A 27869-nucleotide genomic window follows, 5' to 3' on the forward strand; every position below is an offset into this window, starting at 1 on the left:
AAAAAAAGAAAAAAAGAAAAAAAGAAAAAAAGAAAAAAAGAAAAAAAAAAAAGAGGTATTTTCCCCACTGTATTCATCAGATTGAAGCTACAGCCCGGTTCCAAAAAATTTTTATTATGTTATTAAAAAAGCAAGTAGTGTAACACATACATGAATTCCTAACTGTCAAGAATTTAGAAGTATAGTTTTTAATCAAAATCCAGTTCAGTGAGATAATATTTTCTAGCTCCATAAAAAATTATTAAAGCATTAAACAGGAAATAGAATGCACTTGGTTAACCTGTGGCATCAACAGTTTGAACTATCATTTAGTAACAGCCGTATTATTCAAATCATAGGGGAGACCTATATTCCTGTCCCTACTTCACTATTTGTACATTTTAAAGAAAATACAGGAAAAAAAAAAAAAATCCTTCAAACATCACCAGAAGCTAAGGCTCCTTTTAGCCACCCCTAATCACTCAGACTCATGCTTGCTGTTATAGCTGCTGTCAAGCTCTATTTTCTCTAAGAAATTTTAATGAAGAATCTGAAAATTTTGTAAGAGGAATTGCTCTTCAGAACTGAAAGCTGATAATGCATAATAGCTAGCTGATATTTTTCATAAAGCCTTAAAATGAAATATCCAGGAGCAGATGAAGACACTGGCATTTGACAACAGTTGTCCAGACACATGCAATAATGCAGAACCAATGGAGGTTCATCTCCAACTTCTCAAATCTTTGCAGTATTAAATTAAAGCACTGCGAAGATGAAAATTCACAAAAGTACAAAAATCTGTGTGCTGTGTGGTAAAATGCATAACTTCATGTTTGGCTCATTATCACAGAGCAAAACAAGCTGTACAATTAGAATGTTATGATGGCACCCATGCCTCTTTAAATAACAGTTGTGAGACAGATACCACTCACTGTGATCGAGTTCATGGTTAGAAAGCATCTGGAATTGCAGTTTTACATCCCAGTAATACTACTTAAAGTGTTTGCAAATCCTACTCCTACTATGGTGTGCTATACCAAGCAACAACATACTATCAACTAACAGCATTTTACATACTTTTCAGTTTTATTTTCTGTTTATTTACTATTAATTTATTTACTATTAATTAAAGCCCTGTCTCAAAATACTAAATAAAACCAAATAAAGTAACCTCCTTCACCATATTAATTGCTTTGTGTTTATGTCTACCATAAAAATAATTATATATAACTTTCTAATCAGATAATCTCCCATATGTTATACTTAGATTAGTTCTTCCAGACATGTAAGTATTCTTTCTACATGCATACTTTTTACAGTTCAGTATTAGGCCTTTTTTCTTTTAATACCTACCAAGAGTTTAAAGGAACAAAATATATTTCCTTTTCTTTTAACTGACTTTCTAAATGTACAAATGTATATTCAGATGATAAAAAAAATTTATCAAGCATGACAAGGGAAAAATACATTTCTCTTGCAGTTGTACAAATATAAAAAAAACTGAAATGTAAGAGGTACTTCTACACCACAAGAGGTGCAGAAAATTTACCCACATTAGGGAAAAAATACATTTTTCCCTAATGACAATCTTTACTATGAAGTCATCAGCAATAAGCTAATTATACCATTTACTCTGTGTCTTTATAACAGCTGCCCAGAGTCAAAAGTTGTACATTATAAAAGAAAATGTACTCTTACCATATTAGTTAGTGTTTAATCAAAAAAGGAAGTGAATGCCCTCTTGACTTTTGTAGAGTTGACTCTATCTCCAAAGTAAATCAATCACAATAGATGCATTCACTCCACCACAGATCTCATTCAGGTCTAGTATTATTAGCTTTTCTACAAAGCAGACATAAAGAGCTACTATTATTATTCTTCAAAGGGTGATCTTGCTTTCTAGTCTTAATCCTTAAGAAGTCCAAATGTATGTTCTTTTTAATTGCAATATCTATATATTTTAATATGTTGGCTTCTATGGATCCAATTATTTATCATTAAAAAAAAGACTAAAATGATTCAAAAATACAAAATGTGTTATTTTATTCAGAAAAAATACTTCATTTAAACTTGCTACCTTCAACAGAGCAAGATAGATAATTAAGACTTGCCCAAACTGACAAAGCAGTACAAACATTAAAACTAAATATTCAGAGATCAGAATCTGTAAGTGGCAACACCTGCAGGCTGTTTACTTCATTTATTATTTATTTGTCAGCCATCTGCCCAAAATTCAGCCCAATTCTGCCCAAGTATCTCAGATAATATGATTTCCACCATAATGAAGTCATCACCTTCTACTTAGTTACTGCCTCTTACACCATCCCTTAATCATCTCTGTCACGCAATCTCTGCTACTTGCATACAAAACTTAAAGGCATACAGGTTAGTTTTGCTTTCTGTCTCAGAGATTAACTAGATGCCTGGGAAAGATTTTTATCTAAGCAAGGTCTTCTACACTGAACTCAGAAGGGTTCCTCACTGCTTGAACTCCTTATCTTTTCTCCTCTGGCAAGAAATACACAGAATACTCTTGGAAGCTTAACACTTTTTAAATTATTATTATTTTTTTAAATCTAAATATTTCAGTGAGGAAGGAGGAAGCCTAAATTTAATCAGCATGGGAATGTCTTACTGGTCTACCACTCATACACTGTCATAAAATTGAGCTGAAGTGCTTTTTTAACTGATATCCAGTACATGCCACAAATGCTTCATAACATACATAGCTCTGCTATGAGATGGACTGGGGAAAAGCTGGTGAAGCCCAATTTCCTGGTCACAGAAAAAGGATCACCCGGAGATTCGGGCTGAAGAAGTAGTTATGAAGTGCTGACATGTAATTACATTAATTTCTGTGAAAAGAGATCTACCCTCTCTGTTTCAACAGGTGAGCAAAAAGGAAAAATGAAGATTTACTTCCTCGTAGGAGCTTTAAAGTTTTTCAAATTTTCACCATCTAAGCTCTATCTTCTGTCTTCACTGTTACAAAGAGTGATTATATCTTCAGTTAAATGTTAAGGGAGTTTTGATTACTGACACAATCAGCTGAAAGATTTTCTCTGTTTCATTACAGCTAAGAAAATAATGAGAAAAAATCTGTAGAAGCTTCTTTATCCTCTCCTCTGACTGATTTACCTGCTTTTGACTGTTCTCTATATATTAGTTTTCTTCCGTAAATCTGCAATGAAGTATTATATATGTCACATCTGAGCAAAGATTACTCACTTTTCTCAGAAGTTGTATGCTGCTACCAATGCATTGCAAGCCTGAGGGCCCAGAAATCAAACAAGATCAGCAACAGGTTATAATATTCACCTTTCTATTTGGTCACTCTTTGATATTTAAAGCAAAATAAACTGATTAAGTGAACTAAAGTTGATAGTTTATTTTTCATTAACTTGATAGATACACAGTGCTGCCTCTGTCTAACTTTAAATGTAAAAAGTGGATCCCCTGAGGACTGAAACTCCTACTCAAAATATGTTATTTAGAATACCTTGATATGCTTGTAAAATCTCTGTAGTGGAAAAAAACAAACAAACAAAAAAATGGAACAAAACAAAACACACAAAACCCCAAAACAACAGAACACCAAAACCAAACAAAACTCAACCAACAAAACAAACAAAAACAAAAAATAAACAATACTAATGATAATATAGAATGGCAAAAGCCATAAAACTATAAAACAACATTATTCTAAATTATTTAGTTTTCTTGCCCACTTTTCACATAAAGTTCACAAAGGAAGAAAATTTTGCAGCACAACTGTCCTGCTTGGAAAGAATCCAGAACTGTAGCCACATCAAAGCAAAAGGTAAAAATGAACTTACCTTTCACACCTACTGAGCTGTGTGTTACCTCTAAGACAAGAACATTTACCTAACGACTTCTGAGGGAAAACAGTTCACAAAGTAATAACTATCAGGATGCTGACTGCATGCATTTAAATACCATGAAAAATAAAAGGCAAAGACTGAGTATCTTTACACACTGATCACAAACAACAGTAGTGATCAAAAACAAATGGAAAAATAACATACATTACCATCACATCCACAGCAATTTTATCAATATAAAACTTCTGCTTACGTTTCGGTTCATCATTTGTGACAGCCTGAATGAAGTCATATGGAGTCATATACAGCTGTCCTTCAAATTCTAAACTGGCAAACCTACGAAACCGTTGCTCCCGAGGTGTCGCATAAAGGTGTAAATCTTCAAGGTCTGATCTGTTTTCTGTAACCTTCAAGGACAAAAGGAAACAGTTTAAATGTATCATCTTACAATTACCACCGCCATTTCCCACAAAGAAACTCTAAATTAAAAAATGATAATTTGTTAAGTCAAATCCATCCAATTACTGTTTTCCAGTAAGAGCTTAAGTGAGAATGTCACCACTATCATTTTCACTCTTCCATAATTTTAGCAACTAACTCAAAAAGTCTATGCAACTTAAAATGGCCCTATTAAAATTATTTGTGGTCTCGTATTTCCAAAAGAAAATGAAATACTTTTTAATTGCTTCTTCATGTAGAGCACAGCTGCTGACAGTAATAGGCAAAAAATCTCTGCAACACTCCCCAGTGCAAACCTTCTATGATTACTACTGTTTCAAGTATCCACTGCAGTGAAAGCCACTCACTATTTGTAAACTTGGCAGTACAAAACTTTAAGTGTTCTCAATTGTTACATCTTTATTTGATACTGTCAAAGATTTAAACAGAAAATATGTTACCACTAACTGAAAACTTTCCACAGCTCACAACCTGGCAAGCTCCTATGAAGATTCAAGAACTTGAAGAAAATGCACGTTTCTTAATTTTATTTATGTATTTATTTTAACAGAAATGAAAAATATCAAAACCAAATTGATTCAGAAAAGGACAAGCAATGACACAGGAAACTTCTCCCAGCATGTAAAAAGAAGAATGTAGTGTCTTACCAGTGAAATAACCCATTCTGCCACTGTCACCATTATTCTTGTCATTTCAGACTGTATATCTAAAACACTTCATGTATCAAAATTAGCAAAGAAGAGGCAAATAGTAGCAATAATTTAACTATCTATTTGTCTTTTAACTAAGAAAATATCGAAATGTTTTTTTGTGTTTTTAGAGAACCCTCTCTTAGTTTAAAGCCATTACACTTTTTCTATCACTACGCTTGATAAAGAGTTTCTCTCCATTTCTACTGTAAGCCCCTTTAGGTACTGGAAGGCTGCTCTCTCCCTAGAGGAAACAAACAAACAAACAAACAAGAAAAAAAAAACCACCATCCGATCTCCTACACAGCATGATACACCAACCAAAACAAAAAAAAAACAAAAAAACAAAAAAAAACCCCAACAACCTCAAAGAACTCTCTTCTGACATACCCATTTGCAAGTCAAAACATTCATGTGCTATCTCGCTGTTTGAATATGGTCTTACTGATCCTTCTGCAGTCCAGTGGCATTCAAGCTATGCCTTCATGTGGGATTTACACAACTTAATTGTTTCAGCAGAGTTATAGCAAGATAATTGATTACCCCTGTATTTGAAGGTTAATAATCTATCTTATTTTTGATATATATGTTATTTTATTGCTATCACAAACATGCTTTTGAATAAATGCAGGTTGTAAGCATAAGTAATAAAGCAGTATCTCTGCAAAGCCAGCTTTCAGAGAAGACACTGCTTCAAGGCCATGTTACACGTACAGTACTTGTAATCAATTGTAATCAGCCATAATCAGTCATGCATAATCGGAAGAATCTGCAGATCATGCATCATTCAAGAAACATCACCTCACTTTTTGATGACTGTAAGTACTTGGAGAATATGTTAAAGACATACTTTAACATAACCGGAAGTACTCTATGCTAATATAAACCAACATACTGCAAACATGGAATTAAAACATGCTCAAACTTAATTCATCTAAGTACTCCAAACTCAGTTTTTGCTTCATTTTAGCCGATCTACTTTTTCCCTCTGGCTGTATAGCAATGCAAGTATTTTATGCTCTAGATAAGTGTCACTGTAACTCAATACAAATACTGGCCAGCCACCAAAATGAGCCATACCTCTCAATACTCTGCATGCCTTTGCTCTGGCACTTGTATCCTCTACTTGCTAAGTGTCAAACTGGATAAGGCAATGGATATGTCTGACAAACTTTTGTTTTGGTGGTGCTATCTTTAAACAGATAAATTCCTGGGTCTATCCAACAAGAAGAATATTACTCCCAAAACACAGGAATTTGTAGATTATAGAAAAGAAAATATATGGTTTGGCTGTGACCAGGGGGGCAAAGAGACCAGTAGACCCACGTCCTGTGAAAGGGAGGAGATGGAAAGGAAAAAGGTAGGGAGATGGGCCTGGACAAAGGAAAGTGGCAGCAACAAACTAAAGAAAAAAAAAAAACAACAACAATAACTTATTATATATAGTAGCAGAATGTGAGATAACACAATATAATACCATACTACTGAAATTGAATTTTGTACGCAAAAGAGAGAGAGTTATGAAACCAAAGTCCTTGCTCTAACACTGTTGGCAAAGCAATCAGGGAGCAAAGAGGGAAGTCTCATGACTCCCAGTTCATTTCATCTTTCCCTCCAAACAGAAAATGGAAATGGAAAAATGAAGTCTTCTGGAAGTTGTAGTTCATTCTTCTCTTCTGAGACCAAGAGACCGGAAAGATCAACAATCCACAGGACTACAGCATTAACTCTAATTCCCAGTGCACTGCATGATGTTATGATGTGGAATACTGATAGAAAATCATGAAAGCATGACACCTCTTCCAGCAGCAACCTGCACCTACTCCAGGTCAGCATGATAAGGAAACTACAGCTTCAGTATATTTTTACTCTGAGGAATAAAAACACCAGTATCTTGAGCTTTCTAGTTTCAAAATCAGAACAAACTGTTTATGCTACTGATCTAACATGGACTCAAAAAAAATGTATACAGGGCTTAACTTCCTGTATTAGATCACTGGACTCATATACTAAATGTTCAAGTTAAGCTAAGGCTAAACAGAGTTTGGCTGCAGAAGACCCCAGGTACAAGCCTTAGCTAAGTAAAACCATCTACAGGCATACTATTATTTTTTTCCTCAATTTCCTGTTATCCATTCATGAAACTTATAGCAACTTTGTCTTGCATAGACTCTGTAATTACTCCTTACATGAGTAATTATGAGGTCCTTAATATGCTAATTAAGAAGTCAAGACATTCTAATGTATTACCTCCACCCATATCTTTCTAAGCATTCATTTAAGGAATTCTTCTCAACACAATTACAAAATACGTCCTCAATTCTTCCCAACGTTGGGGAAATCATAATTCAGTGAAGCAAGTATGAGAATTTTAGCAATATAATTTTCTCCCAGTTAATTTATTTCACATTTATGCTCAGGTTAGGCAATCTCATTGTATGCAGCACTACTATCTAATCCAATATACACAAGAACAAGACACAGAAAGCAGACACTGAGTACCTTATGGAAGGTACTGTTGGCAAAGGAGTGAACATCATTCAATAGGATTCCAACTTCTGTTTGAAGTTTCAAGAGCTTATCCAGACTAAAGCTCTCAATAATCACCAACAGTCTTCAAAAACTTTCTTGAAAGTACATATCATTGAGAAACAAAAGAAATTTTTCTATGCTTCTATTTATTAATCCTCTTAGCAGACTTTCCCGGTAAGTACAAGGATCTCATATCATGTTACCTTTGGAAAACTGGACATAGTTATTTCCTTCAAACAGAGTGTCATGCACCTCCCAACAGCAGTAATATCTTTAAAGTAGGAGGTCAGCTCCTGTTTATCTGCACACATATACCAATCTGCTTCACAGAACTAGCAGGAAGAAACAAGAATTTAGCTGACGGCCATTAATTCCCATCCTTCCACCTTCACAAAGGGAATGGACATAATGGGGCAAGAGGGGCCTGATAGCTCTCACAAACAATGCATTATCATCTTCACAATCTCACAAAAACCTATGCACTGAGAGTTGTAATCAAACAGCTCATAGCTCACATCCTTCTGCTTTTCTTCTTTCCAATTCAGCGTCTCATTGCTTGGTATTTGCACTCCCACACCTTATGTTATGCCTTTTCTGAAGCACAGTGCCAATCCAACAGCAGCATTTTGAAGTGCTGCTATGTACAGTCCCAGCTTCCACCTGCCTTCTGCAGAATCAGGACCAGATAGATTACAGCTTAATTTGGCTGATAAGCCAAGGAGGAAAGAAAAAAAAAAAAAAAAAAAAAAGCCAAACAAATTTGCCTTGGCCTAATTTCTTGCTGTTCTCAATATTCCCTTCATATAAAAGTACATCCGCATGCTTACATACACAGAGATATTTAAAAGCACTTCCTAAAATGGATTAAATGACTTTCACACAGACCAGCACCCAACAAAGGATACAATGAAAATCATTTTCCAGAAGTCCATTTTAACATCAATTTAATTTTTATTTACCATGTTTTGATAAGCTGAAGACCAAACTAATTTTGACAAGGTACTTCTCCGAATGGGAGCATCATGCTTCAATTATACATGCCTTCCACTGATGGTCTCTGCTACATATTACAAACAGCATGAAGTATCTGCTAAAGGCATCCAAAGTTTCAAATTCATTATGCAAATGAAAACATGATAACAATGCTGTCTCACTAACATATTTCAAAGACTTCATATAATTCTTAAGATCCATTTTCTAGAAGCGTCACATTTAGAGAAGATAAAGTAAGAGCAATGCCATCACATCTCACAGAGCAGCAGTCCTTGAGAAGATCAGTCTTCATTATGGTCTCCCAACATTCTGAAGTTGATTAGCTTTGAACACACTCCTTGCACCTCTTTTAGAGTAATATCCCTCTGTATTTTCTCCAGTTAATCATAGCAGAAATGTGAGGCAAATCTAGGCTTTCTATCAAGCAAAACTGCTACCTAAAACTCATTCCCATTTTTGGTTCATCTTTCACATACTAACCACCAATAGAGAGCTGACAAACAGCCATGGAAGTCCAGTGCTCTGACCAAAAGTTTCCAGATACTACTCACACTTCCTTAAAGCATGGCTGAATCTCCATTTCTGGTCCCATATCTGCCTTACTGGCTCTCTTACATCAGATCTCTGATCTGTCTGAATTTGGCACAATACGTATTAACCTGTATGACCTAACACTGAAATCCATGCAGTGACTCTGCTGCTGTAAAATGGCCTAATGCAAGACATGAGCTCACACAGTGACATCAAAGCAATTAAAACGTTGCAGTAGGTATGACCTCAAATTATTTGAAAATACTGGTAAATGGTAATTATACTGCTGAGGTTCAGTAAAAGTAAGATGTAGACGATATAATATGGCATAATTACCTTTCTTACTAAAAAACACAGCAGAAACACTCTTTGCCCAATGTTGGTCTCACATCCAGTTAAGACAGAAATTCAGAAGTTTTACTCTGTGGCCAAAGATTTAACTTTTCCACAGAGACAAGCTTAAAAACCAGATATAGGATTTACTGTTTGGAAAAAAATAAAATAAAATTCCAAAGAATCTATTATCAAATCCCAGAGTAATACTCCAGTGCTCAGATCCTAAGAATATCTACAACTAATGCAAAATATTTTACAAACAAACAGATAAAAATATACATACTGAGTATGCATATACATGAAGCGAATAGCTCCAGCAGTATCACAAAAAACCCACCAGTTTGATGTATTCCAAGTTGAATTAGTGTTCTTTTGCTTTTGTCCAACTGACATGAAGGTGAACCTATTTTAAAGCCAACATTTGCTAGTAAAAGTACCTTTGCTTGCAGTCAAAAATATGTTATGTTACAGCAGTTTAATCTTTAAGTAATTTATTTCAAGTGAGTGCGTTTCTTTGAATTTTGCTCGCAAGTAATCTGTCTTCCATCAATGAGTACCTGTGCAAATTATTAAAATAAAAAGGCTTTCAAAGCACTGCTGTTCCGTACTTCCTTCACTTAGATTTGACTTGAGGCTTATTTAATATGCTCCCATGTAGATAAAAGTAGCACAGTTTTGTTTTCATGCTGGGTGGCCAAAAGGTTAAACGTCATGTTCCCAGTGTGGGAAAATCCCAGAAGAAGACAAAACTGTTTTGATGCTTACAGAAATTATATTTCTAGTAGAGTACTTAGATGTAGAACAACCACCAATTCTGTTAGTTGATCCCTCTTCTCTGAGATAAGAACATTATTATATTAAAATATTTATAAGCATAGGAAGCTGGAATGTGTTTTAAATGTTGAGAAAAGGGCCCTTTTCAAATAAAATACTGTTACAGGAAATTCTTGGGGTAACAGTGTTTATCCATAAGCACAGCGATTCTTGAAATCTTCTGAAGTAAATATTACACTCAGATATTCTCCAACAGTCCCTCTTACATGAGTCTGATTTGCAACTTACTGAAACTCCAGAAGTTCTTCCAGAAGTTTCAGTTAGTACATATATTTTGCTGTACAGGTCCATATGTTTTGCTGCCTGCAAGACTGAAACATGCAGTATCCCAAACATACAGCATACATTTTTAACATCTTGAGGAACAAGAAGTAATGCCAAGAGGTAAACATGCCTTTTCCTTCAACACAACTCTTGGTGCAGCTGGCTGGCAAGCACTAACCTCGTCAGGGTTATTACACAGTGAGAAGCTTCAAACAACATCAGCCAAAGAGCCAACCACTTTTTCACATTTGGCAACTGACCTGCTGCATGAAACACACAACGTGTATGGAAAACAGTTAACTACAAATGATCCTTGTGAAAATGATCCTTTATGCATCTCTTAGAGCAGGCAAAATAGCCTGCTCCCTAAGGGAATTTGCCTTATGTTTTGGAGTTAACGTCTTGGTCTTCATTTGACAGTGTTGGAAATATATGATGCAATCCAGTCAGAAATGTGCTGCTACAAATAAACTTGACCTTTTGAGTACTTTCTCAGACAGTTTGACACTACTGCTGAGGTAGAAGGGAAAGAAAAGCCTCTAGAAACATCCAAACTATGCAGCTTCTCCTGGAATTGAAGTGTGCCTTCACGAAACCTGATAAAGAAAATTCTCTGTACCTGTCTCTCCACCGCTTTTTTAATTTCTAAATCATCTCTGAAGTAAGCGATTCTTAGAGGCTGTTTCATGAAGTCTGGACCTGGTATTTGCTACCTTTATGGAATGACAACACAGTTACAAAAAAGATCTCTTTGGGGATGCTAAATATGTCATCGTTGGTATTTCCAAGAAAATATTAACTATATTAATTATAAGTTAATAATAAGTTATAAACTATAGAAATGAAAGTGGAAGCAAGGAATATGAAAGCAAGGAAGTGGAAGACAAATATTCTGATACGGGATTGTGTTTTTCTGATAACATTACATTTTGGTGAAAAAGCATGGTACACAGCGGCCCTGACAAGGTAAAGGTTTCATGAGAAGCATACTGTCTGAAATCTTCAGGATCAGCACCTTTCTTGGGTCAATATCACAGTACAGAAAAATCTGTATCAAAATAACAGTTCTTTCAAAAAGTTTCTGTTCTGAATAAGCATCTCCATACCTGCAAAGTAGCTCTTCCAGTCTTCACTGAATCTTTCTGTTTGTTTGAGTGCAGAATTTTACTTTGGCTTTGAAATGTCAGATAGGAGTTAAGTGGAAATTAAGTGGAAGGCTTCGTGGACTTTGGTAACAAATACAACAATAAAACCATTGCTCTTTAGAATATCCAAGATTTTACTCCATGTAATTACATATAAGCTCCTGGTCTTCAGGACTGATATTATTCTTAGAAAACTATGTGAGAAAAAGGAATCCTAGAGGCAGCTTAGGTTCATGCTGCATCTGTAGCAAATCTTACTCTCTACCATAAAACCTCCAATAATATAGTTGGTCAAACAATTATATTATTACACTAACTGCATAAGATTCGCCTGCTCAAAATACTTTTCCACATGGCCACATGAACATTATTTGGAGGCAGATGGCCTCCAAAAAGAAAGCTGTTCTTTTACATCAAAACAAACTGGGTTAAAAACAAACATGCGTACATCCTTTTCAGTGTCTAGGAAGACCAGAAACCTATTCTGCTGTCTGCTGGAGTGGCCTACATGAAACACCAAGGTCATTCTGCTAATTACATTTCCACAGAAAGCCAGCTCAAGAAGTAAGGATTAAATTAAAGACTGTCTTATCCATATCTATTTTAAACATCAAAAGCAGTCAATAGTATCACAAGTAATTAAATATCTGAATGCATTATGATACTGTTTTCACTTACAAATTCACTGTGCACTATTACAAATTCAGTTATCCATCATTAATGTTTCAGAAAGATTTTTTCACCAAAAAGCACTAATTTTGTTAGCCAAGTTGCTTCTGCACTTCTATCTGTTATATGGAGTCCCAGAGGTGGAGCAAAAATCATTCCCTATAATTCTTTCTAGCAGCGACTGTCACTCACTAGGGCAGTGAGAGCAGTGATATCAGCTGCTTCTTCCAATGATCCAAGTAAAAGGCATCTGGAAAAAGCATCCAGGTAGAGAGAAAATTAGGAGCAGCATATTACCATTGCACAATATCATGAATACCATTCAATGCAACTTGAACACAATATTTGCATTTTTTCTTCCCTGAGAAGACACCTCTGGAGGTATTTTAGATGCCTGCAGTGAAAGACACCACAGATCTGCTGGGCAATCATAAATGGAGTACAGATGGCAGGTGAATCTCATGGTCAGAAAGCTGTTTGTATCTCTAACAGATAGATGCAGTATCAAACTATGATCTTAATTGCCACACAAATCCTTCTGCAGCACATAATCAATAATTAAAAAAAAAAAAAAGAGAGGAAATTACTAACTCAACACAAGAAGTCTGCAGCTATTTGATCCTTGTCTTTAGGGGAAAAGGAATTGAAAGGATGCTTTTTCAGGAATACTGGACACTCAAATCGGCGGTTTTCAGGAATCAATGAGATCATTCAAACTAAAAGCTGTAACATAAAGTCAAGTATTCCAAGATGTCAGTCCTTGTGCATTTAGTCTGGCTACACAAACTGAGTGGGTACATCTCAACCTACTTCTTCAAATATTTTTGTTACTCAAACTGAAAACCAAATTAATTACAGTCTTTCTGCATAGGAACGTATGTAACTTCTTTTCCTCCCGCTTCACATTCAGCCACATAGCACTCAAAAACATTTAGAATACACACAAAAGATGCATTTTATTTTACACATTGCTTCACATTAGTTCAAATCTAGTGTTAATTCTGACTTCTAAAACTTCTGGCTTTAAAACTTCAACATTTTGTAATTTTTGTCAGTGAAAATTCCTAATTACGTTTCATACTAAACTTAGTGGCTATTCTAGGATGCAAGAGCTGTTTCCCTCAAAAGAGGTTGAAAACGTAAGACTGGATAAATCAAATGAAGTAGTGTTTTGTCCAATCAAACAGCATGAAAGACTGAAAGAGTTTGCTAGGTTCTCTGTGCCCTAACAGCACACTCAAAACAACAAATGCTCAGTCAAAAGTACCTGGTTCACCTCTCCTTTAGGAGCAATACTGCCCACAGAAGCTGCCCTTGGCTAGAAATCTGAGGCATTAACCACACAACGCCTCCACTGCAAAAACACTGATCCTCTTCCCATACATAACAAGCTTGATGTAGAGAAAGCAGGCGGTGTGCAACAGTGATGAGCAGTGTGAGAAGATGTCATCCTGGGAGATCAACTAATCTTGGCTCTTGACATTTTAAAAAATATGACGCATGTCATAAAAATAAAAATAATAACTAAAAACAAACAAACAAAACGATTATCATTTGCTAAGAACAGCACTGTGCTGGAGTTTCTCCCTGCTTGAAAATTTCCAAGTTCACACGAGCTATTTTGAGTTACCAGGCCGGCCAGGCAGTGCTCCTGCTGAACCAGCCCAACCTCAGCACAGCACACCTTACCGGCACCCCTGCTTCCCCCAAAGCCCTGCACAAACCTTCTGCAAGACTGATTGTCCGATATTAAAAAAATAACTGTTCTAAGCACAAGGAACAGAACGCACAGGTTTTGTGCCACCAGCAGGGTTCTGCCTGCTGAAAAAAAAAAAAAAAAAAAAAAAAAGCGAGGAGCTCCGGAGGCAGAGAACAGCGCGCACAGCGCTGACGCTCCCGCAGCGCAGCCAAAGCCCGCAGGCGCCGGCAGCCCCGCTACGTCCAGTGGTCCGGCAGCCCCTCCCTCTGAGAGCGGACCGGCTCCATGCCGGGTGACAGGCAGGAGAGGGAGAGGGACTGCGTTCCTCGATCCGCGCTCGGCCACCGGCTGGCAGCACCCCGCGATCCCGCGCCGCCTCGGGATGAGCTCCGGCCGCGGCACGGAGCGAGGCCGCGGGGCGGGTAGGGCGCGGCGCGCACACACCTACCGTCTCCTTGGCAGCGGCCGCCACGGGGATGGGGAGCAGCGCCCGAGCTCCGCCCGCCTCGGCGGCTGCCGGCTGCCGGGAGGACTCCCGCCGCCGCCGCTCGGACAGCTGATAGCCCGCGTAGCCGGCGAGAGCCGCCCCCGCAGCCCAGCCCAGCTCCCGCCGCCACCTTCTCGGCCCGGCCGGCTCGGCCCCGCCGCCGGCCCACAGCCTCCGCGCCGACAGGGCGCTAGGTGCAGAGCCCAAGCGGCGGCGCCACCGCAAGACGGTACGCAGGGCGGCCATGGCCGCCGCTCCGCCCCGGTGACAGGCGGACACAGCCCCCGCCGGCGACCGGGGAAAACCTCGCGAGAAACGGGGAAGGGGTGGGGAAGGGAGAGCCCCCGCCAGTCCCCGCCCCCGCCCGCCGGTACCTTGGTCCGGAGCGCTGCCCAGATGTTCCCCTGCCTCTTCTGGCAGCACAGCGGCGGCGCGGCGGTCACAGCTTCTGCAGTGGTTCCTGGTGCCTGAGGGGCGGCCTCAGGGCAAGGCAGCAGCAGGCAGCCAGGTGCTTTCTGGCAGCGGTGGGCTCTGATGTCGATGGGGATCAGAGGCTGTCAGCCCGAGTGAGGAGAGTCGTGTCGGCCCGAGTCTGGGCAGGCTAAGCCGAAGTTGTTGGGCAAGGCCATGTGCTCAGTTGGGACTGAGCTCATATGTGGGCCTTATGGCATAGAGCTGTGGAAACACAGAACATCCCAAATTGGAGGGGACTAACAGGGATCAAGTCCAACTCCTGGCTCCACACAGCACCACCCAAATTTCAAACCCTATGTCAGTGTTGTCCAAATGCTCCTTGAACTCACAGCAGCTTGGGGCCATGCCCACTGCCCCGGGGAGTTCGTTCCATAACCTTCCCTTTTCTTTTTGTAGTTACACTTGAGAGGTCTTCCTGGATGACCCTGGAATACATTCCAGTAGAAGCCTGAAACCAATACCTTTAAGGAAAGAACCTCTGAATATACCTCACTTGGGCCGTAAGCCTGAAGAGGTGACAATAGCATCAAAATTTTTCGCTGTTTTACTGCTGAGTCAAAAACATTCGATGACCTTAGTTATACTTATTAGAATGAAGATTCCTGTGAGTCCATCAGTCCCTTAAAATTACTGGTGTCCTGATCTGATTGCAAATCTTGAAAAATCTTGATGCAGATATACAAAGGTTTGTAGTCTGCTGAAACTTAAAATAGTGTGAGACACTTCACGTAAACCAAAGTGAAATAGTGTTGTATGTGTTATCAACATCTGTTATACTGAGTCATCAGTTTTTAAATTTATTGGAAGCTGACAAAGTGTCAGTATTTTTGGATCTGTACTATAAAATGTCCATAGGAGGTGCTTGGTTGCAAGAGGCACAGTATCAGCAGATGAAATGTGAAGCGGAGAGCTAAGAAACTAGTCAGCAAAGAATACTTTCACTGGGCCAGGTTGACTGAGCCAGGTAATGTCCCTTTTCTTTGGTTGTTTATCACACTGTTTAGCTGGAACTCAGTTTAACTACTTGATTCCCTAGAAACTGCTGCCTTCCCGCATCCATCTAACCTTTCCCTCCAATACTTCCCTTTGTTCCTCAGGTTCCCAGAAAAGTGGGATTCCCCTACCCACTTTTCAAGCATATATCCCATTCCTTTCGAAGTGACCTCAGATTTCAGTTTCTCCCACAATTCTCTAACACTGTACTTTGAGGCCTTCCATCAACTCCCAAAGGAAACCACGGAGAAAATGTATGCAGCCTCACTTCTGCTACGTATTCTTAGCCATGGATGGCCCTGAGCGTATATTCAAGTACTGAAAAAGTTACTGATAAGAAGTTGTTTTGACCCTAGCTGAGGCTGATGGGCAAGGACCTTTTCAAGCATTCTGTGACACATCATTTTCTCCATTAGCACAACATGCATTGCCACCTACACTGTGTTGAAATTTCATAAGTTGCATGCAGACATTTCAAGTCTTAAGGACTTTTTTTCCTGGGGTCAGTTGCAGCTTCGTTTTTTTTGTTTTGTTTTGTTTTGTTTTTTTGTCTTTTGTTGTAAGTATACTCTTCCCAAGCTTCAGTCACTGTTTTTGTTTTTGTTTTTCCTAGCTCTTTGCTGTCTTTGTATGTTACTGCAAACAAAATGTGAATTTGTTATGTAATCATATACACATATTTCAGAAAATATAAGAACTAAACCTCATTTAATAAATTTAGTACGATTTCTAAGAAAAAATTCAGTAATTACCATATTGTATTGCAGGAGAACTGTGCTTGACAATAGGCAATCTGACAGTTCACGCAACTGCATGCATGTCCAAGGCTGAATTATCTCAGAGATAGGTCTAGAAAGACAGCCACCTGGAGAGATGACATCTAATCCATTTCTGGAAAAGAAATCACTTTTGGTCAATGTAATGTCCCTAAGTAAGTCTGTTAGCTAAATGAGTGATTAGTTACTTGAAAGTATAGATTAGAACCGTGAGTAATCTCCCCGATGACATTGTTTTTCTGAAATTGGTTAGCCACAATTTAATGACTTTTCAATAACACCCTTAGGCTAATCTTTTTTTCACTTCAAAAAACCCAATAAACATCTGTAACTGCTTACATCCGAGCATGTTAGTCAAAGCTTCTCTGGCGAGGCGTTAGGTTAGGAACAAGAGTGCAATTTATTTGGGCAGTAAGTCAAAAATAGTAAGCTGTCTGCACATCCTGTGTGCATGGGTTCAGAAGCCATCTAATGTAAGTAAATCTTAGTTTAGTGATCTGGTTAGAGAACTGATGATATAAAAGCTGCCAAATTAGATATTTAATTGGAATATATGGATAATGCCCATTCTCAGTGAATGTAAATGGACGTAAGGATTCCTCACTACCTAGGTAGCTCACTATTTAGCTTCTCTATCCCATTACACTTAAGTGGGAGTTATCCACCTTTATCTACAAAAACATGGGCAATGTCTCCAGTTGGACACATTTCTTTATGTTATGCTGAGTGGATTTTGTTCTTCCTAGTGCTTGCTTTCTCATATACTCATGACCTTCACTCCATCTTTGTTATTTTATGGTATTTATGAGTACAAGTTTGTGGCTTGTACAGCACTGTTACAAGGGAGTTCTAGAATTAGTAATGGCATAACGTGTTGCAGAACAAAGTTTACAGCTAACAACTCTTTCTGACCAACTTGATAAATATGTAGATCTCTTTCTGTATACACATATGTATCTACAGCCCACATATCAACGATTTCACTCTGTTGCTTTCTCTGATCCCTTGGTAGACACCAGGTGTTGCCTCTAACAGTATGCCATTCTTAGGTAATATAAAGTAATTATAGTGTCTGTAGAAGCCCCTACTACTTGCTGTGGAAATAAGAACTTCACCACATGTGTATTTGTTCAGTGACATTGAAAGTGCAGCTCCTAGGAAGCATACGTAGTGTTGATTAGATTGTAATGTATGCTTTATGTTCAATAATGCACTCTCGTAAAAATGCTCTTCAAAATTATTTAACTTCCCATGGCATAGTCTCAGAAGGAACAAAAAAAAAAAAAAAAGCACCAGTGCTACATTGCTACCTTTTCCTGTCACATGACTAATGCAAACAGCAGAAAAAAATCTTATCTTTTCATTTCTTTTCTGGTACTTTTTAAAACAGCTCACCGGTTACTGCCCAGACATTAAAGACTCCACTCGGAAAAGATGGATGTTACATTTTCCACTCAACGTTAAATGTTTCCACTATATAACAGGAAAGCCTCAGTCATAAGGGCCTTCCAGCAGTGGCAACTGAGAATGTGTTTTTCAAAAAAATCCTTCACTGCTGGGGACAGCAGTGCTATCTGACCACAAGAGCCCTCTACTCTTGGTAGGATATGGAAAGTCCCGCTGGGACCTGGTAGCACTTTCCATAATGGGCACCTTTTGACTCAGGAGAATACATCTTCTGTATATAGCTGTACCATCCAATTGCATGTCCTGCAACAGCAGCTGTGATGAACTAATTGCAGTTTAATCTTGACCTGCCCATCATGTCAATAAAATTGCTTGATGCTTGTTTCAAACGTTTTAGGTATAGTTGAGTAATCAGTGTGCAGGCTACTTGAGAAATAGGTGCCATATAGATTATCCAACTTTGATCTATTTCTTTGATTTAGCACTGCAATTAAGTAGATTTGGTTCAAAGAGAAAGCTCATTGGTTGATGTTTTACACTGATGTGATAATGTTTACACAGATGTGCTTTGAAATCTCGATGATGGTGGATTTTTGGGTCCCACCACATGACAGGCTTCTGTTATCTGAAAGGTAAAATAATATAACATCTATCTGTAACTGCCTTCAGAGCAGGTCTGCCTGCTCTCTCTCTTCTGAGGTGATTTATCTGATCATTGTATTTTGCGTTAGCTTTTTTTAGTTTTAAGTCCCTCCACAGTAAATCACTTGCTTTAAAGCAGCCTTTTTATAATTCAGGTGCACACAGGGGCAGTACTTAGGACTGCAATGATGAAAAGGTGTAGCATTACCTGCTTTAAAGCACCTGCCAATTAATTAGCCCTATACTCTCTACAGCAAATAAAGCTAAGCAGTCAAATCCATTTGATCTCTCAGATTCAGACTGCGACTGAAAGGACCACGGAGCAAGACCGAAGAACTAATCTTTCATGATTCTCTGCAACTTTTTTGTTTGCATGAAACCTTAGAATGCCAAGTAGCTCTCTCGAATTTCTGAAAGAATTAACTGTGAAAGATCTTTGCGTTTTATATTCTAAACCTTTGCTTTAATATCAGCAAGAACTGCTTTGCGTAGCAAATGCTAAGACAGGCCATGTAGTTTGAGCCCTAGAAGTCATTAGATATTAAAGAAAAAGCAGCAAGGTATGAAAAAGTCAAGTTTTTAGGATCAACACACTATTGCTTTATCAATGCTAATAGTGAACGTATTTGCACGTGTGAACCATTTTGCTTTGGGTGAAAAAAATGCACAAGCTCTGGCTGCGAGAGGACAGCAGGACCCTAGATGGTTTCAAAACTACAGAAAGACACCAGTGACCCTTCAGGACTGGCATTATTGTTGCTTTGCGGTGCTCCCAGGTGCTGGTAATGAGCCTGCTGCAGGGCAGCAGCACGGATGGATGGATTGAGCCACCTCTTGGTCCTTTTTCCTTCACGTCTGCAGGCTTCGAAAAGATTTCTCCCAAACCACTTTCCTGCCCATTAATATTTCTGAAGGCTGATACCCAACTGCTATAGATCAGCTTCATGTCACATTAATAAATTAAGTACGAGGGAAAATTTGCAGAGGGGAAAGCACCTCCCTGACTATGCCAATTTCTTTAAAAATTCCCCTCCTTGTAACTGAAGTGATAAAAGGCAAGGGTAACGCTGTGCATTTTATTAGCGTTTCAGAAACAGGGAGTAGAACTGTCAGATCTTTGTGCTTCTTTCCTTTCATGTGTGTCTGGGCAGGCCTCGCCCTCAGGTAACGCCCTTTCTCCCGCTTCCACCCCCCCGCCTCTCCTTGCACCTGTCCCGCGGTGCACAGCCCGCACACCCCAGCCAGGTTCTGGTGCCGGTCCCGGTGCCCTCCGCACCGCCCAGCGCCGTGCCCGTCTGCACACACGGGCGCACAGGTTTGCGCATACCTGCGCGTGCGGCGCAGCCCGGGCGGCAGGCTCCCGGCGCTCGCTGCTCCCTCCCTCCGTTCCCTCGCTCCCTCCCCGCCGCCGGGCAGATGGGAAGAAGGTGCGAGGTGAGGGGGAGCGGGTTTACAATTTCAAACGCGGCCTCCCCGCGGAGGGCTTCATTAGCATATGTCAGGGGGACCGCCGTATATATATATACACGCGGGGCGTATAAACACCACCCGCCGCTCTGCCTCGCATCGGCTCGGCTCCCCATGCTTGGGGCCCGGCCGCGAAGCCCCACATGCCCGCCGGGAGAGGCCGGCAGCCGCCCGCCGCCGCATCCTAGTCCGCTCGCTCCGCGCCCCCATGGCTCCGCTGGCCGAGGTGGGGGCCCTCCTGGGCGGCCTGGACGGTCTGGGGCAGCCGGTGGGCGCCCACTTCCTACTGCCGCCCGCCGGGGAGCGCCCGGCTCTGCTGGGGGAGCAGCGGGGTCCCGCGGAGCGAGCGGCGGCGGCGGCGGAGCTGGCTCACTTGCAGGGCATCCTGCGGCGGCGGCAGCTCTATTGCCGCACCGGCTTCCACCTGCAGATCCTGCCCGACGGCAGCGTGCGCGGCACCCGCCAGGACCACAGCCTGTTCGGTAGGTGGCGGGGGGGAGTGCGGGGCTCGCGATGTTTGAGAGTGCAGGCGGTTGGGTGCCTTGCCCAGCCCCTGCAGGGTGTCTTGCCCTGTCTGTGGGCACAGGGTTTAGGGGGCAGGTAGGAGTGGGACCTAACTTTCTGCGCTTGTTTCTGGGGTACTTAGAGTCTTGGTAGGATAAAGTATGCATAGTGGCCCTTTTGTGGCATGAGGCTGCTTTGTGGTACAGAAGGACAAAGTAGAGTACCGGGAGTTGCTCTCTCTGTCAGTAAACCAAAAAGAGGTGTTGAGCCCCAAAATATGAATGTTTCCTGTGATTTAAGAGCAAAATGTAAGGACTAGTTGTAGGAATGAAGCATCTGAACAAACCTGCCGTTGTCAACTGCACTCAAGTTTGGGTGTGTGTTGATTCATCAGTCATAAAAAGCTGATTAAAGAGCTTCCTATCATCCTCCCCACAGCCAAAACTATCTGCTGGAATGGCTCTTAATTGCTTAACACGTGGATGTTTTCAGAAGTAGAAGAGCAGCAGTTAAGTAGAGCTCTTCTCAGAAGGGAGATTTCCTACAGCATGTAAACATGAAATAAGTCTGTGTTTAAAAAGAAAAAAAAAAAATTAGCCTCAGATCAAACACTTAAGCTTTTTAGAAATGTTCTTCCTTTATTCTTCCACCGCTCTGTGCAGGTTTGTCTGATGTGGTTGCTTTGTGGCTGAATCACCTGCTTATTAGAGCTTAGAAAAAGAGTGGCTTTGAAAATGATACTAGAGAGACAAAACACCTCCACCTCTTTTATGGGGCTCTGTGCTTTAGGAACTGGAACACGAGGATGATTTATACACAATAGAGGTTGTTTTTTTTAATGATCGCTCTTTGTAAAGGATTTATGCTCTTTGGTCCTTGGTGAGGTAAACAAAAAACCTGCCAAACCTCAATTAAAATTCACAACATTTTAAATTATTGTGCAGTCCATCTGCCTTGCAGTGAAAAATGGTCCTGAATGAGAAAGAGTGATCGTTACTACAGTAACAATAGACAAAAAGATGTGGTCAAAAGCAAATATGGTATTAAAATCACTTTCCCTAGATGGGAGATTTTTTTAAAAAACTGGTTTGTGATTTTACCGCTCTATCTGCAGCAAGATCTTAGGTATGATTCCAGAACAGCTTATTTCTGAGGCTTTGTTTACATTGTTAACAACTCCAAAAAGCTTGTTCACGCGTCTCCTTTCTTTCATGTTTTGTATGCACTGTAATCTGTGCATATCAATTGGTTAAGTGGGCTGGCGCACACTTGCCAAACTGCAGGCTTCAAATAGTGCCTCATCTCCTGAATACTTTGTATTGTTAACGTGTATTACATTTGGGGGAAAATGTAGTATAAGTAATGCTATAATTCAAACACAACAAATAAGCACCTTATTTCAAGCACACAAAAAGGTGGCACTGAAGATGGCAGGTTGTGTCAAGAAGTGTGGACCCATATAGCTAGATAAGAGCTCTGGCAAATACTTTTTACTACCCCTACCCCTTCTTTTTTTCCTGTGGGTAGATTCTGATATATAAAATTTCCATCTGGACTTCGATTTCTATTCAAATGGTCTAGTAATAGAAGTGTTTTTTTAAGATAATGCTATAGAGAAAGTAAAGTATATTTTCAGGTAATCCAAACCTATCTCCTGATGTTTGAGCAGGCAACTTGGCAAACAGCGTCTAATCATTATAGATTGCAGCCACATAGTACCAAAGGTTTTAGCCTGAGTGATGAATGAAAACCTTTCATCATTAAAATTAAGGGTGGGGGAAAAAAAAAAAAAAAAAAAAACGTTTCTCCAAATAAAGCAGGATTCTTTTACCTGGATGAGGCTTCTCAGCCTGCTTTCATGTGAACATTCTATATGTTTCCATATGGTAGTAGAAGTTTCAGAAAAAGTAGGCCATATTATATACACATATTCCATGTATATTTTTAAAATGATTTTATTCATTTTTGTCACAAGTTCAATTAAAATAATCTTTTTTCTTTCTTTTATTTTTTTCCTTTGGTATCAGGTATCCTTGAATTCATCAGTGTAGCAGTGGGACTGGTCAGCATAAGAGGTGTAGACAGTGGCCTTTACCTTGGAATGAATGAGAAGGGAGAACTCTATGGCTCTGTAAGTATTACTTTCATGTCAGCTTCTACATGTTGAGATTTTGATTCATTTGTTAGCACTATGCAAGCGCTGAAAATTGGTGATCTGAACAAATGTGAAATGGTGACATGCTGACATACTGCTTGCACTTAAACCAGACCATATAGTTTAGAAACTGAGGTGAAGGTAGCTTTCTTTTGTGTGATGCACAGAGCGCATCATACCCACAAAATGAAAACAATGTTCCTTTTGTTGTGACTAGTCCTGTCCGCCTGCTTACAGTCTAAAGTAACATAACACAAAGAACCCATGTGGGTCTTATCTCTAGAGTGCTAGACTCCCCATGACAGAAATCTACTCAGTAAATTACTGTGGGTCAATTGAGTTTTAGTTAAATTGTAAATAAGTAGTGGCTTCTTAGCTAGTGTGTCATATAATGTGTTTCAATCCGAATTTGGATATGTGCAGGTCCAGCTTTTAGAAGAATAAAGGACAAGTTAAGCTTCCAGACTCCGTGTCAGGTCTATATAGTCCTCTAGGATTTGTTTTGTTAACAGGCAGGCTTTGTTAATAAGCTGAAAGCATTAAGACATCTTGCTTATCATTTTCTTTCATAAGCGTGCTCTCATATATAATAATACCTTGACTTATTTTTCTCTGCTCTTATTTTGTGTAGGAGAAACTAACTTCTGAGTGCATCTTCAGGGAACAGTTTGAAGAAAACTGGTACAATACTTACTCCTCCAACGTGTACAAACATGGAGATTCTGGGCGGCGATACTTTGTAGCACTTAACAAAGATGGTACTCCCAGAGATGGAGCAAGGTCCAAAAGACACCAGAAGTTCACACATTTCCTGCCCAGACCTGTGGATCCTGAAAGAGTTCCAGAACTGTATAAAGATGTGCTAGGATACAGCTGAGGAGAGAGGGACATTTGGAAAGAAAATCAAACCAGTGCTATTTCATCTTGCCTGTTTTCACATGACAATACTGGCAAAAGAGATTTGAAGAAGCTACTCTGTGATGGACAGACCTCTGTTTTCCAAAGTTTGCATTTAGGAGACAAAGCCTTAAAACTGACTGCTGACCAGCCTCCTTCAAACTTGCTGAACTGTGTGGCAACCAGTAACAAGAGGGAAGTTGGAGTGCGACTTTCTTAATAATTAGAAACTCTTGATGATTTTGTCTGGACTACTAATGGCCCATAAATTATCAAAAGAACCTACTTACATCATGTGGATCCAACAATGGCTGGAAGAAATAAAGATAAATAAACTGTAGTACAGTTAAAAAAGAAAAACAAAACACCAATAATCTTGAACTGCATACGAAGTTTTGGTGGCTTCGCTTCAGTGATGGACTTTAGATGTCAGTGCATCATAGTCAGAGCTGGAACTTTTCTTCTGGATGGACCTATTTATACAACTTCAGATAGCATATATTTATTTTATATATTTATTTATTACAGAGTTTATTTTTTACTGGGATATGAAGAGAATACAAGCCCCTAACCCCAATGAGAAATCATTTACAGTACCAAATACTTTCACAATAGTGTCATGATACAGAAATGGCATTACACTGCATCTCAAACCTGAATATTCAGATTTCATTGTCTGTTAGTTACAGATAAGGCTAAAGTTTGTGCTCATACCATTGCTTTATGACTAACCTGGTTTTGGAAAGAGTATTCAGTTGTTTTTTTGTTTTGTTTTGTCCTATGGAAGTGCCTCGCAGATCTGTATTGAATTCAAATGCACATTTGAAAAAGGGAATTAAAAATGATTTCACTTCATTTGGTTTACTGTCATTTTTAAGTTAAGAGTCTCTTCACACACTATATTGCAATAGTGCAAATCTGAAACAATAATGAAGTATTTTACAGTTACCTTAAAAGAACAAGTAGCAGTAGCTTTCAAAATCTTGATTTAGATCACATCGCACTTGTTTTCTCTTTCCTTTCTTACTTTTTTTTTTTTTTTTTTTTTTTTTTTTTTCCAACTGACTGCTATTATCTTTACTAACGTACAAATGACTAGAATCCTCTGCATTGCATCAAGTTTCCTTGTAGGATTCTCATGACTGTATAAAATGTTTTAACTAAAGGTCAATAATTTTAAGGGGAAACAGTGAGTAAGCTGATTGATATTGCTGAATGGATAACTTCATGGGAGTGAATGCTGTTTCTCTCTTGAGTACAGGGGACCTGAGGGGATTACTATTTTAACCTAATTTAGGGAATAATCTGAATATCAGTTTATGTGTAAATACTGCCTATACGCAGACAAGCTCTAACTCTGTGCTAGTGATAGCTATAGAAGTATATCATGCTAATTTAATTTAGGACTGTTGATTCTGAAGTACAAACTTCTTAGCATGCTGACTGACAAATGAATCTCCACTCTATGTGAGACTACTGAGGACTGATGACAGACTCCGTATAATTTAGACCTAGCATTGCTGCAGCCTGCTGTCAGATGGCTGGCACCTCCACAGGAAAGGTGGGTTCAGGAAAGGGACTGGAGGAAGGGCAGGCCTGGAGAGGGCAACCAGCTGTGTGTTTTGCCAGTATTGCTCTCAGGTTTCAGGTGCCAGCCCTCCCGATGAGCTCCAGTTCAAAGTAACTCATTTGAATTCAGTATGGTTCAAGTACTGCATGTGCATCATTTATATCAATTTTATATATATATATATATATATATATATTATTATTACCAATAATTATATATATATAATAATTATATATATAATTATATAATCAAGGTATTAACAAAAAACATTTTCCAGCATATAATGCACTTGCTAAAGCCATTACAATACCAGAACCTCTTCCTTCCAGTCTGTAATGAGAAGTGGATGAGCATATGCACAAAATCACTTTCTGCCAAATAGAAATAGATTGCAGATACGGAGAAAGATATTTTAACACTTCATGGCTAATGGTGTGCAACTTAAGGGTAAAGGTTTTGCTAACATTTTCTGAAAAACAGGTAGTGGAATTTCTACTGAGTACATGTAGTTTACTAAAACACGGTTCTAATGTGCTTCAAGTAACCACAAAGTAATGATTTGAGGGTGACTCTGAGTCTTGTTAATAATTGATCAGCAAGGAAGGACAAAAGGATATACTTTAAATAGCTAAAAAGTTTCCTCTGCATGTTAAAAAATACTCTATTCCTTATAAGTTGAGTAACAAATTCCTGGCTGCTGCTCAGGAGATAACCCCCATCATTTCTGGCAAATATGCTCAGTGTTCAACTCATACCAGTAAAATACTTATCGTTCTTTAGATTAGTAATTTACTCTTAATGTAACTACCTCAAAAGTACTTTGAAAATAGCAAAATTGTATTAATCATTATTTTTATTGTACATCTTTCTTCACAGATGTGATACAGTGTAGAGCAGTAATTGAGGATAGCTTAAAGTGGTGGACAATCTCCCACTGAAACTTCTGCATCCTAACAGCTAGACAGTATACCAATGAAAGAGGAAAGTGATATATGCTGGCCATTTATTTATCCCACTGCATCTTGAGATATATGCCAATAACCCTTGATCAAAATATTATGTGGCAAGCACTGTGGTGAAAAATGGATTTATAAAACTTTCAGAGTACTGGAAGGCTGTCACAGCCTCCTTTTGCAGTACTGGCATATTTACGCTAAAGTAATATAATGCATTTTCCCATTTTGTTTGTGACATTTCTACTTTCTATTATGTTCTGTCCATCATGATCTTCACATGAAGTTAATGTTTGTTTTTTTTTTCCAGTTTGAGAATGAAAGGTGCCCAAATGGATAAAGATTGAGAGTATGGTTTTATTTAACCAGAAGAATTATTGGTCTACTTTGCAACAAATTATATTTTGCAGTAACTATCAATTTGAAAGTCAAGGGCTGTTCTATGTCATGAACAGAGTAAGCTGAAAGAAGCAGCATTGTTTAAGGCTCAGAAGAAATCTGTAATTTCCATGGATTCAAGGGAACATGTTATATGTTGAAATAAGTCCCTGCATAACTGTCTGCCCTGTTTCTACTTTTCCATTTTTCCCCAGGAGGAGCAGTTCAAGGCAGTTACATAGCTTATGTAGCAGGTGCAACTCCCCTTTCTGCTTCCCACTAGTTCTCATAGGGACTGCAAAAAAATTTGGTCTTTTGGTCTCAGAAGTAGCTGGGAATTGGGTGCTCCATGCCAGTTCTATGTTTCTTTATACATTTCAGGTTTTGCTGCTCTCTTTTCCAAGTTCTGTCAGAAATAATGTGCTAGTCACATATAAAGTTTTCTGAAGTCCAGGCATGAGTTCCACTTATGAGCATATTTGAAGTGAATTTATTACTTTTATTAATCTTTGTATTCTTGGTCAGAATGCAGAATTTAGAATTTCTAACAGTCATTAAAACTTTTGTGGTAGTCATCTGGCTGGGATAGAACCAAGTGCCACTGGAATTGGGTATTTTTTTTATTAGATGAGCTGATGTAACTGGAAAAAGTGCACTGCTTGTCTGAAAGCATGGCTATTTCATTGGTCTGAACCATTCATATTTGCATGGAGCACTTTGGTTGACTCTTTATCTTCATATTTTCTGCCATAAGCTTATGGGTACTACTTCTCACGCACAGATGTGACAGCTGGCTTCTCCAATTTTATCTGAAAGTTCAAATCACTGTGATGGCCATGTGCTCTGCCAGCACTCCAGGTTTTTGCAGAATTTACTTTCTGACGGGTAAAAGCCATTTACCAGCAGCATTTTCATTGTAGCTTTTATTGACAACAAATTTCATTTCTTAATGTGCTTTGTCAGGTTATTTTCATAGTCATCCAATCTTCCTTCAGTACATTTCTGAAGATTCACTTAAGCATAGATCTTTAACAGAAACTGTATGAGCTATGGATGTGATTTTTTTTTTTTTAATTAAAGTTTATGTAATCATATTCGGACTACTTTAGTTATGCCACTACCAGCCATTAGGTTTTCCATACTTCTTTTTTCTGGAGAGCCATGAACTAAGTGGAGGTAAGACATTTCTAGCCA

General features: G+C 39.1%; 2 protein-coding genes across 2 annotated transcripts in view; one reads left to right on the forward strand and one right to left on the reverse strand.

The window, feature by feature from the left end:
- The window catches only part of MICU3 (mitochondrial calcium uptake family member 3), a 47736-nt gene extending 33031 nt beyond the window's left edge, over positions 1-14705 (reverse strand). Inside the window, exons 1-2 of the mRNA XM_042871214.1 lie at positions 14421-14705; positions 4075-4228 (exon numbers count right to left, since the gene is read on the reverse strand). Coding sequence (XP_042727148.1) covers positions 4075-4228; positions 14421-14705 — 439 coding nt within the window. The remainder of the gene's footprint in view (positions 1-4074; positions 4229-14420) is intronic.
- Positions 14706-20246: 5541 nt separating this feature from the next.
- Positions 20247-24584, forward strand: FGF20 (fibroblast growth factor 20). The gene is made up of 3 exons (XM_042871708.1): positions 20247-20700; positions 22750-22853; positions 23509-24584. Exons 1-3 carry the CDS (start codon positions 20247-20249, stop codon positions 23752-23754), a joined length of 804 nt encoding a protein of 267 aa, XP_042727642.1. The 3' UTR covers positions 23755-24584.
- Positions 24585-27869: the final 3285 nt, after the last annotated feature.

This window comes from Lagopus leucura, unplaced genomic scaffold, assembly GCF_019238085.1.
Source record: "Lagopus leucura isolate 7727_CA_CO unplaced genomic scaffold, USGS_WTPT01 Super-Scaffold_100004, whole genome shotgun sequence".
Lineage (NCBI taxonomy): Eukaryota > Metazoa > Chordata > Aves > Galliformes > Phasianidae > Lagopus > Lagopus leucura.